Source organism: Pungitius pungitius, chromosome 20 (assembly GCF_949316345.1).
Source record: "Pungitius pungitius chromosome 20, fPunPun2.1, whole genome shotgun sequence".
NCBI lineage: Eukaryota > Metazoa > Chordata > Actinopteri > Perciformes > Gasterosteidae > Pungitius > Pungitius pungitius.
Window position 1 is genome coordinate 9,057,679 of NC_084919.1, and position 12,711 is coordinate 9,070,389.

The following is a 12,711-nucleotide window of genomic DNA, read 5'->3' on the forward strand; positions in this document are numbered from 1 at the left end:
TCTGTGCTACAGATTTATGCAACTCAAACAGAAAAACAACTGTGCCAGTGCTTGCTCTGCACACTACAGAGTGCTCGACTATGTACTAAAGAATCTGTTTTAGAAGTCTATTACGGCCATTTATAGGCCAGTAATCGAGGCTTGTCATTAGGTTGACCAACATTTGCTTTTAAATATGAATTAATGTTACAATTGAATTATTTTTAATATGCAAACAAGAGTTGTATGGTATGTCTACGGTTGCACTGCAGTGTTCTGCAGTGGAATGGTAATACTAAAGCACTGCCATCTTAGATCTCCCTAGCTATAATGCTTGTGCAGCATGATAAGAATTTAGTCATAAATATGTGACCAGGACCTGATTTATTCATCCGCAAAGTTTGACGCTTTTCAAAGATTATATGATTGAATTAATTGTAAAGCATGTTTGCAACAGCAGTACATTGTCCCTGTGTATTGATATCATATACATTGTGTGTGGACATAAATACACCAACAAACAGTACATGAAGACATTTAAATGAATTACATGAATTTATTTCAACAGAGACAGCAAAAGTCTGTTCAAATGTTTATTCTATTTCACTCTTGTATATTCAATGTATTTTCACACGTAAACTTATTCTCAACATTTAAAAAATCCTTCATATTTAATTGAACACTAATGTACAAGAGAGTTTAATCCTCTGCCTGATTCCGATTCTACTGTATATCTCACCACTGCATGACCCAACACATCAAACAACTAAAAGAAAAACAGACAAAACCGTGAATCAGATCTACATTATCATACTAGTGTCTCATATAGTACCATCATTTGAGTTTTTTTTGTAAACTATACTGTCCGTCCGTGTAAATAGTGAATAACCATAGTTGTTGGCACATAACGTCAGAAATTAAGGCATAAAGGATAACAATTTCTGACAGTAACATGAGATACTGCAAGGCCTGTTTGCTTATGTTTTAGCCCATAGTCTCAATAGCACACGTGTGCTGTTAATCAATGGTTCATACCATTCATCTGAAATAAAGAAATACTGGTCCACAGATAAATGCTGAATAAAAAGGATTCTGAGAGAGAACAGACCAAAGTGACAGAAATGAAGACGCTACAGCCGTTGTTTTCTCATTTGCATTTCTCAGTCTTGGGCTTCCGGGCCCTTCAGGTTAACGGTAGGAGCAGCAGGGGGTGCTGGGGTTTTAGTTAATGGGGTTACACACAATCGGGGAAATATGCAATGAGAAAAACACAATAATAAAAAGGTGCTGTGGTCTAAACAAGGAGACAGTTAGACGGAGGCAGTGACCTCATTTGCAACAACATTAAGGTATATTGGGCATTAGTGCAGAGACGACACCATTCTCTAGCTTCGCAGACCAAATAATTCATATTCCTCAGAGACGCTGCAGAATAGGGCTGAGCGCCACGGGCCGGGTTGCTCGGGTTGGACCCGGCCAGAGGGAGGCTGGTGGCCGATTTGAATGGATTCAGAGTCAACAGCAGCCTGACTTGCTCTCAGCAGCCACAGTCTCCTGGTCCAGTTTGATCCGCTCTCCGTTGCTCTCCTCGTAGGGCAACCCTTTGTCGTTAGCCAAGATGCTCTCTACCAGGAAACGTGCCGCCTCGTCCACGTTGATGTTGTCCTAGGAAAAAAGGTCCAAACGGTCACAAAGGAGAGAATCTTTAAAAACACATCAAATGTGTTTGTAACATTGAAAGAACCGTGTGTGATAGGAGACCAAGAGAAAAGAACAAATGTACCATCCCAATCTGTAACTTGATTGAAAGCGCATGTTAAGAAAATAAAATGATTCTGAGTACTGCCCACGGCCCTTTTAAAACTTTTATGATTTTTCCACGAGCAGAGGGTGAGCACTAATCAGAACCAGACCAACGTCCCAATAAAAGAGAGCGCGAGTTGCTGATTACATCATAACAATGGCTGATAAGGAGCACCGAAAATGAACAGCCCCCTCGACCGACCGACCGACCTTCCTCAACTACGAACCCCTCAAGACTTTGATTAAAACAACGCAGCGCTCAGCCTGATTATTAGGATCGTTCCGTTAAACCGTTTAAATGTGTTCCGTCGCTATAAAATGAAAGACGGTATCTTACTCACTGACAGAACTCCAGTCAGTCTTTGCAGTGGGTTGAATTTATAAACAAAGTGACAGGAACAATGACACCTCATTGCACTCGCAGAATTCTGCCAGGAAGGCTTTGCACACATCACACACACACACACACACACACACACACACACACACACACACACACAATAGGCGCGCGCACACACTTCACATGACACAACACGTGATATGGCTGCAGGGCCTAAGGGTATTTGGATGGAATTAACTAAGTTTACTCCTGCTGCCAAAACCCGCCAGAGCATTCCACAACATGAAAGTGCAATTCAAGTTAAAGGGCTGAAGGGTGGCTGTGCAAGCGTCCTTTGTTCCATTCACTTTCTCTTAGAACGAGAAGGAATACTTTAAACACAGATTCACAGATGAGATACAGCAAAGGAAGTGAGGGAGTTTCATCGTGAAGAGGATGAACATTTGACCTTACTGCGATACAAAGGAATCGATTCTTCGCGGAGCATGAGATGGCACACGCAGAATATTTGTATTAGCCGCTGTGCTCTCACTTCCCTGCTGATAAACGCTTTCGCATTAAGAACATGCACTTCATCAGACACGCGTCTCAACACAGGCCAACGGCCTTTGGAAGATTTATTAAGTACCGTGTCATTTTAGGGGACACACATTTAAAAAAAAAAAAAGGGAAATATAGTCCCAAGTAAAACATGATAGAGAGCATTCATCTGCAGTTTTCTCCGTCTAATGCAGCTACTGCTCACCTTGGCCGAGGTCTCAAACCAGCCCAGAAAGCCAGTCTCTTTGCAGAAGTCGTCCATCAGGGCCGTGTTGTTGGCGCTCTCTTTCTTCTGGTCGCATTTATTGGCGAGCAGCACTGAGGGAATGGGGTTGCCATTGGCCAGCTTCACCTTACTGTCCAGGTCATGCTTCCACTTGGACACCGCCTCAAACGTGGAGCCCCTTGTCACATCGAACACCACGAACGCCCCCACGGCCTCCTTGTAGTACACCCGCGTCATGTTCCCAAATCGTTCCTGCCCTGAGTGGACATGGGGAGAGATTAGTGGCATCCTTCCTTTTAAACAAAAAAAAAAAAAAAAAAGCAGCTGAAAGCTTGATGAGCACAAGTGGGAAGAACATTTCATCAATTCCCTACAACATCACATGTGTTAAAGCAAAATATCACTTGAATTTCCCATTTTATCTACTACAGTGTTTATTTTTAAACTCTATCCTCTTTAAAAACATACTATTCACTAACACTGGACTTGCTGTCCATAAAAAAACATATATACATCTTGATCCTTTATGCATTTAATACAATATTTAAAACCTGCATTATGCCAACATTGTCTGAGAAGGTGACTGGTAATCCAAAAAACGGTCTTTTACAGGCTGAAAAGTCTACTAAAAGCAGAGCATCGTTCTAATGAACACTGCTCTACTCTTTTCGTAAGTTTCTTAGCTGAAGAAATGAACAGAATCCATGAGCAGCTGACTTCTGCTTACAGCATACAGACTTATTTACCACCAGCAAGTCTGTATCCAGCGTCTAATGTGACTTTAGTCTTAAGTTATTACCAAGATCAACATCTCCACGCGTCTGCTGAATCGAATCACCACAAACATAATTTTAGCACTCCCATGCCATCGTTTCCCTTTCCTTTTCCCAGAACTCTGTGGGAGCCCAACAGTCTTACTAAATGGCTCCAGTGGCTTAAAAATACGACCTACTTTTCCTAATTTGCCACGGGCCTAATTTGCAAATTGAACGGCAGAAGTAATCTGCCGTAATAATAAGCCCTTCCTCTGTAGTCGTTTTCCAAGAAAATCCGAGATGACATTTCACAAAAGCAAAGAGGGAGGGAAGCTTCCAGCAGGATATCTGCTGTCACTATCAAGCTAAGAAGGGCTCTTCTGGAACACGTTTTCTTATGCTTCTCTAAAATCTGCTTATTGTGTTCACATCCCACCAATTAAAAAGGGACAAATAAAACAAATTTAGGGCTTATTAAGTCTAGTCATCACCAATTCAAATTTTCTTTTGTCATTTCCATAAAATAAAAAAGGTTATGTGAAGTACCTTTAACTAATTATGAAACAATCTTGATTTATAACCTGTTCCTCCATCTGTCATTCACAATCATAACACGGGTCGATGAAATCCAGCGTTCTCATTGGTTGAGAGTGAGTCACGGGATGTGCATTATTCAGCGATAATGTACAGTTGCTGTTCACGTTGGCCCGAGCGTTTCATATCACTGCGCACTCAAAGTAACACGTTAGATTTTGCGCGACCGTTAGTTGACATTTTAGCTTATAGCTCGGTGGAGATCCCTGGAAATCCCACAAATGATCGTTTTGAGGAAACGCGAGCTTTCGCAACCGGACAATTAAGGTGGACATCATGAGCGATGTGAATGAATGAGATGGTGCGGGACCCAATGCTGTTTACATGCACGTACGGGGACTATTTTTCCTCTAGACTGATGAAACGTGATACAAAACGTTTGGTGGCTACACGTATTTTGTGCTGAAAGGCAGCTATTAACTTGTATGTATGTATCATTTTGCTGGGAACCGTGTTATAAAAGCAATAAGGTACTTGAGGCAGTACTTTATCTTCAATAATGTAACGAGGGAGTAGTTAGGCCCTCCGCGCCCATTATTGGACCATAAAGTACAGCTTCTCGTAAGCTTCTCTTATTGATTTAGTAAAACAAGCCCATCAGCCATGGGCTGGTCGTATTCATTGCAAAAAAATCAAGCAGGTTCAGCAGAAAACATCTTCAGCTCAGCCTCCAGTGGGGCCTTTAACCAACCCACAGCGGACAGACGCAGGTCCGGCTTCGCTGCAGCCTTTCGGCAAAGTTCTCAAACTCCATCTTTTCCCTCCGGCCAGGAGCGGAGCCTCACTGCCGCGCCGGTCTCCTCTGGGAACCAACAATGGACGCCAGGCTGCTGGAGGGAAGGGAGTCACTGGAGCAGGCCCTGCGCGAGGCCAACCATCCAGTGGCGCGAGAGGTTTCCTAAACTGGTGCTCACAAACACCGCGGCTTTTGCCCCAAAGTTCTGTTTGGTAGAATCAGCCCAGTGAAAGTGAAACCTTTAAGAGGAAACAGCCTTTTTGGCAGCGTTCTAACGTACCTCCCCCTCTGCACACATCACTTCGCCTCGGTACAAGTGTGCACTGAGGTGTGCTGCACAGAACCCCCTCGGAGCAGAGGGGGTGGGGGGGGGGTGAATCTATAATCAGCGGTACAACTGGTGGAAGGTACGTCTGGTAACACATGGCTGACGTCACACTTTCAAGCATTCTTCTCTGACAAACTAAGATTACATTGTTTGTTCGTTTTGCTGGATATGATAAATAACAACTGGTACTATCGCAGACTTGTATCAATCCGACAATTGTTGGAAAGAGAAAGACGACCGGGCTTGTTCTTTTATTTTATCATATTGTCACGAAAGCACAGAAAAACAAAATCAATGCATTCATCCATCTCTCGCTTCCTTCAAGCTTCTCCAGCCGCTGTGCTGCAAGCCGATTAGTCCCGCCTTCTCGGGCCCATTTAAAAGGATGGCCACTCAAATAGAATTGGATTCTTTTGAGAGATCTCATTTAGCTCACGCATGTCTTACAATAACAATGTTGGTCTATGGCCCCGAGTCAGCACATCATGCTTTGGCCAGACTGACGGTTATTTGGATAAATTCGACGTTGGTTTTAGTCATTTCTTCGGAATTGTTGATTTGTATTACCAGACCCATGCTGTTATAACCCCTGGGGTGCAGAAATAAGCTGGTTACTGGAAGAAAATGCATTGGTGTGTCTACGCTTTCCACCAAAAGAAGAACCGAGAACAAGCATGCACAGGCTGTAACTTTAAAAACAATCCACAACCAAAGCTCTGGGTTGCAGTCGCCATTTCATGCTATGGTAAATGACATGTACTATAGTGTATTTCAGACAGCCACATATAAACTGTCCACATACAATAACAAAAAGCAACCAGTGTTCTTTTCCCTCACATAAAAAGCGGTTTGTACCACAAAAGGAAAGAAGATCTTGCGAAAGCTTTGAAAAAATGGTTCCCGTTTTCAAGCTGTGGGGCATCATCTGTTCTATTTCACAAGATCCACGTGACTTAATGTACAGCTCTTTAGTTCTTTCAGACCACAGCTATAGCAACATCCAAAAACATGTATGACTCAGATTTGTCACATCACATTACAACCAAGTGATTTCCTCCAGATGGAACTAACTCTTCTTTGTGTTGTATGCTTTAGAGCATCCATAAGATTACATTTAGATTCATCCACAATAACGTCATGTGTTCCCATGACTTGTAGTAGCACCTTAAAGATTTACAAATGTCATCTACACTGCTCTAACACAAGAAGGCCTACATGGCAAACCTAACTGTACAGTGCATTAAACAATTTGCACCACTGCTGAGTTATACTTAGAAAATTAACCAAGAAAGTGGTTGAGGAACATTGAGCCCAGCTTCTCACACAGCATACTGTGGGTTCCTACCCAAACGCACATGGATCTGGGATGGTGTGGCGCAGTGCGGGTGTGAACGCGAGAGTGAATACACTGTGGGGCCTACAGGCCTGATGGTAATTGCTCATAATTGAGAGTCTAATTTTAGCTGATATAACCCGCAGGTGAATTCACCAGTGACACGACACAGTGGGATAAAGAGCTGATGGACTGAAAAAAAGGCTTTAATTTCCAGGCCTTGCAAAACTCATATATCCAGAAGAGTGAAAGAAAGGCAGAATATAGAAAGAAACAATCAAATGATATTTTACTTCTTTTTTTGTATTGCAAGATCTGACGCAGCCCACAATAATGCGTAGCCAGAATAGAAAGACTGAATCTTCAGTCGAGGTGAAGAATACAGTACGCAATGTTCTAATGAGCTAAACAAAATCCTACATCACCGAGAACAGAGCAAGATGGTCAGGTGACCTGTGACTACAACTTTCATGATATTTATAATCAATCTTTGTGCTCTAATGAAAACATGGACCTACGATAGCCTTTTCGACTGCTCACCTTGCAATTGGAACTGTCCCAAATGAAGTGCTGACTTGCAAGGTTGGCTGGCAAACATGCACTTGCCTTAAAAAGCTTGTTGTGCACACACACACACACACCTTCACACTTTTAATCAATTTAGTCAATTTATCTTCAGATCAAGTAGTGGGAACCGAGGAGAACACTTGGGAAGGCGCCGTGTCATTTCGTCTACATTAAACGCTTGATTTCCAGTCCAGCCCTTTTAGTCGGGTCGGTGTGTCTGCACGTCCAGTCTGGAGACTTAACCTAGCTGCTCCTGGGGGCTAATATTGATATAACAAGTGCACGTACACTCACGCTTCACACACCAGAATAATGCATGATGTAAAGAGTTGTTTGGGGTATAGATACAGTGTGGGTTTTCCATGCAAAAGTCAGCAACATTAAAGGAGAGGAATTCCCATGATGTCCAACCTTTAAAGTGATATAAAGGAAGTCCTGATAATCCTTCAGCTGCATTCACTACATTTCCAGTCCTGATGCCTAACTTCAACATGATATTCCGCAATACTCCCTTTTGTCTATAACATGTATGAAAACAGTGACTAAATAAAGTAGCAACTATAACTGTACAAAAAGCATGAATGACATATGCTGCTAATCCAATCAACAGAAAACCTAGGAATGGAATGAGTGGTGTGAACAATATTTACCCACTGAATCCCACAGAGGAGCCTGAGACACCAGATGGAACAAGGACGTGTGCCATTGCGTCCAACGCATCAAACTAAAGACATGGGGACATCTGAATGTGTCCGTAAAGACAGTTCACTATTCTGGAATTCCAAAGGCTTTCAAAAATCTACCACAGTGAGGACCTCAAGTACAGTTAGGTAATATACCATGTGACATCTGCAGATACCGAACTACATGATGAAAAAGAATCGGTTTAGTTACAGCCACTTTATCATCTCTGTATGTGTAGGAGAAACAGAAATAAAAGTCATCATTATACATAGCCTTGGTAACCCCCAGTTTCCTCTATGGTCGTGCATTTCGCTATCCTGTGGGTGGGTTACCATAGAAACAGTCCAAGCCAGACACGGCAGTAACAACAGCAGCAGCAGTCTCCGTCTGTTGGGAGACAACTGGCTGTGAAACTTCACCAAACGCCCTCCCGACAACTGCAATGAAGACAACACAGGCTGCAGTCATTAGGTAGTGCTCAGCGCCGGCTGTAGAGGATTGCCTGGAAAACACATGACTGGCACGTTCAAATTCCACTGGGTAACATGTGAGAACTTCCTGCAGCTTACAACGCCCCTTCAGTCCTGAACAGATTCTGAATCGCGCCCCGAGGAGGTAATATATGATCCTTGTTGTCCCTTCAACCGAAAAGGTTACTGGGGAGCTGATCAACATGAAGCTTTGGAGCAAGGTTGCAGGAACTAAGCTCAAAATACCAACACAGTGAAAACCGCTTATGTCGATCGAAAGGCTCGGGACACAATCATTGCCATTCAAACGTTATAGCAAGTAGTCACAAAGTACGTCATTAAGCCGTCCATTTTATCTCTGCCGATGAAATGGACAATATTTCATTTTTTTAAGTCAGCTTGTAGTGATCAATGTGACCCTGGCAGAAAAGATCTCTTTGTTATGTAATCATTACACAAGACCTATTTCTAATATCCGCCAATGGTATTCTCCAAACATCTGGACGAGCTACGACAAGGTTATTACCGATATGTTTTATTAGGTCTTCTACTTTCAGAAGAGTCCAGTATCTAAATGAGCTTTGATACTGCCACTGCCGGCCTCTTGGAGAAAGTCGTGTGGACCGGGATCAGCATGTTTCAGAGGGTTACGCTCTTCCCCCGGCCTTTTACGTTAGAGACCCCTTAAAACAACATGTCTGCTTTGTCACCAGTTTTGCGTGAATAGGTTTTTAAGATGCCTTAAAGTTTAAATGCATCCCCCATCTCACACAAAAAGCCAATGTTAGACAAAAGACAGACTAAATAAATAAACAGAAGGTGTAATTGGAGTAAGTGGTGAAATTCTTAATGTTGGTGTAAGAGGTCAATGTAAAATTAAGTAGAGCTGGTTAGCACTCTGGTAGAAACCACTCCATACATCCTTATAATTTGCACCTCCTGCTCTTACATTAATATTTGATCCTACAAAGGTGCAGGCTCCTCTGCAGTCAGCCATGGTGGTAATCATCCTGTACAACGGCATAGACATATTCAGGAGAGACTGGCAATTTAGGGCGAAAAGGGGCGGTAGAGGTTCAAACTTCACAATGTGTTTCCATCGTGCAACCATCTCGTAGAAGCCTCTGATTACCATCATCCTCCCAGACTGTAATTATTAGTATGGTTGGTAAAAGTCGATGCAACTCAGAAGTTGCTCTTGGTGTTGCCAAGAGGACAACCTCCTTTTCCGCACAATTAAATGGCTTAATGGCTGGTCTTAATGAGTTGGCAAATATAACCCCAGCTTTTCCTCTTTTCACACCCACATTGTGTTACTAATCCAAGAAGCACCCTCAGGCCAGACCTTTGAGCTAGTGAGAATACTATGGTTTAGCATCAGTATCATCCAACCTCAAAACGGTCTCTCTGGTCAGAGCGTGTGCGAGCCATATACCTTTGTCTCTATCCTATTATTTTCAAGTGCGTTTGTGTGTGTGTGCGTCACGGTTTTATTTACCCCCGTAGATCCTCTGATCAAGTGCTGACTGGCTGTGACAGGCAGACGGCCTTCCCTGGCACTCGGTCACAGATGCCCCTGCACGCCGGGCTTGTGCTGCAAGGGCCCGAGTGACAGCGGGAGAACGTAGCCCACACTGCCAATCAGTCTGTAACAACCACACACACACACACACACACACACACACACACACACACACACCCCAAACCGTCCACCCCATTTCTGTCACCGCTGTAAGCAATGTAATAAATATATAAAAACAGCAGTACTCTGACCATCTGTCCTGATCTGTCTTAGCATATGAGGTTTGTTTGATTGAGGGGAGAGTATGGCCTTGCGCAACCATGGCAACGCTCAAAATGAATTCAATGTGTCTAGAGGCAGGGCTTATCATGTTGGTCTTTCAACAGGATGAAAAGCAAAGAAGATATGTCGACATTTTTCGAAATCGGTCAAATCATCATATGCCTTGGTGTACATACATCATATGCCTTGGTGTACATACAGTATGGGCATGTGACTTTTTTGTTAAAAGACAGAATTGAAAATATGCAAGCATATCCTTTAATCTCTACTTACATAAGGTATGTAAAGAATGGATATGACCCAAAGCAGCTGACTCCTCAACCTATGATACTCAGGCAATGCTTCTTTTTACAAGAAGGAAGAAAAGGTCATTGACACTTGAGGACTATCTGAACACCTTCTAGAAGGAATCAGTCCTTATTGTCTGCCGTGCAAAATCACTGCCACTTGGTAACTTTCAACCATCCGGAATATTTAAAAACAAATTCAAACCAACTGAATTTCTGGGGATTATTAAATGGCAACACATTCTTAACGGACAGACAATACTTCAAACCCCACCCCCTTCCTACAGTACCACAATCCTCTGAGCCTTTGCCAAAGAAGACCCAAGCGTGCGCACACACACGCACACACACACACACACACACACACACACACACACACACACACACACACACACACACACACACACACACAGCCCTGAAGCCATGTGATCTCATTCCACTAAACCAGCGTAGTAAATGCCCCTTAAAAGTTAGTTTATATGACCAGGCAATTTCACAAGCCCTAATGTGAGATTCATTTTTGACTGTGAAGAACATCCAGTGAAAAACATGGAGGAAGAGAAGCTGCTGGGACCTTACAAAAGCACTTGACCCCACATTCCTGCTGGTTGGACTGCAGACATGATCATTGTGTTTCTGTCCTCTGAAGCGTGCCATTCTCACTCATATTATTGCAGTGGGATCTTTATTCGAGAGCGTTTGCGTAAGCCTGCATGAGTGATAATTTTTCATTTCCACAGCTCTGATTTCCCTGGCCTTGCTGCTTAATCGAGCTGCTGGACAGAAATCCTCTCACGAACGCGCACATCTCACACGCGCACATCTCACACGCGCACGCTCACATACGGGACGAGGACGCCTAAAGAAACGTGACCTTGGCATCTGAAACGCGGCAGGACATCAATCCAAGGGACCGGAAGTCAGCTACAGGCTGTAGTTTGAATCCAGAGAGTAAATAACAGAATAACGCTATTGTGGCGCGTGTCACGGAGGTGGGCGGAGCTTAGTCGTTAATAACAACGTGACCTACATTCCGATGGCAATTACGAGCCGTGGGGAAGACAACGAGTACACGCGATCAACCGGTCTTTTTTCCATCTGAAAAAAAAGAGAAACCCTTCTCGTGCTTCCCCGAGATTATGAGAACTTCACTTGAATGAATTCACCTCATCATTTAAGACCTGTCTAAACCCACGTGGGCACGCAATCCGCGCGAGTCTAAACTTCCCACAGCTTTGTGTTGCACCCAAAAGTTTTTTTTTTGTTTAAGCAAAACGAGCGCGTCCTTACCTGCGATGTCCCACAGCTGTAACCTGACCAGCGTCTTGCTGTCCCAGTTGATGACTTTGAGGGCAAAGTCCACTCCGATCGTCGCCCTGTAGTGCTGCGAGAAGAGCTGGTGCACGTAGCGCTTGATGATGCTGGTTTTGCCGACGCCGAGCTCCCCGATGACCAGCACTTTGAACAAGTACTCCTTGCACTCAAACACCGAGGCCCCGGCCATGCTGACGCTGAACGACGTTTCTCTAAAAGCCGGACTGCTTCTGCTTTCTCGCTCATGTAGGCTTCCTGTTAGGTGATGCGGTGTGGACTGAGAGAGAGAGGGGGGGGGGGGGGTGGTGAAGGCCAGATGCAACTGAGATGATTGTTTCCCCTTCTCTAAGTTCCTCCTCCTTCTCCTCCTCCTCCTCCTCCTCCTCCTCCTCCTGCTGCAGCAAACCACCTGATAAGTCATAGGACCCGGAAATGCGGGAGACGTTTCACACTCGCGCGTCCTTGTGCTGCTGTAATTAACAGAAGTCTTTTTCATGCTCACGGAAAGCACCCAGACTTTGTCACGTAACGTGTCTTCACCATCAAGTAGATTGAACATGAAAATACAAATAATCACTAGGACCTTTGTTGTGGGTGTGTGCGAGTTCTTTTATCTTTTCTTTTTTTTACCACAAAGTATCCATTTGAGCTGTTATATTAAATTCAGGAGCGCTGAAGATACTTTGCTTTAATCTGTGCTATAAGTAATTATTTCTCCAAATAAGTAGCTACACAAATGTGCTGGAGGGTTCGAGTTTACGCTTTAATATTGTCTTAAAGCTAGTGGTTGTGTTACTAAATCATGCTAATACGGCGGCATCTGAAAGTGGGTTTGAAGATGAGCCTCTGAAAAACGATTCCCTTTCTGCTGATTATGAAAATAGCACAAAGTGTCAAAAGTACAAGAATTTCAAACATGTAAGTGAAGTACACACGAACATCATAATTTAG

General features: G+C 43.5%; 1 protein-coding gene across 1 annotated transcript; it reads right to left on the reverse strand.

Moving 5' to 3' along the window:
• Positions 1-559: 559 nt before the first annotated feature.
• On the reverse strand, positions 560-12,699 carry rab32a (RAB32a, member RAS oncogene family). Its single transcript, XM_037450271.2, has 3 exons — positions 11,737-12,699; positions 2,868-3,145; positions 560-1,644 (listed from the first exon to the last, which is right to left on the reverse strand). Exons 1-3 carry the CDS (start codon positions 12,317-12,319, stop codon positions 1,495-1,497), a joined length of 1,011 nt encoding a protein of 336 aa, XP_037306168.2. The 5' UTR covers positions 12,320-12,699; the 3' UTR covers positions 560-1,494.
• Between the last annotated feature and the right edge of the window lie 12 nt (positions 12,700-12,711).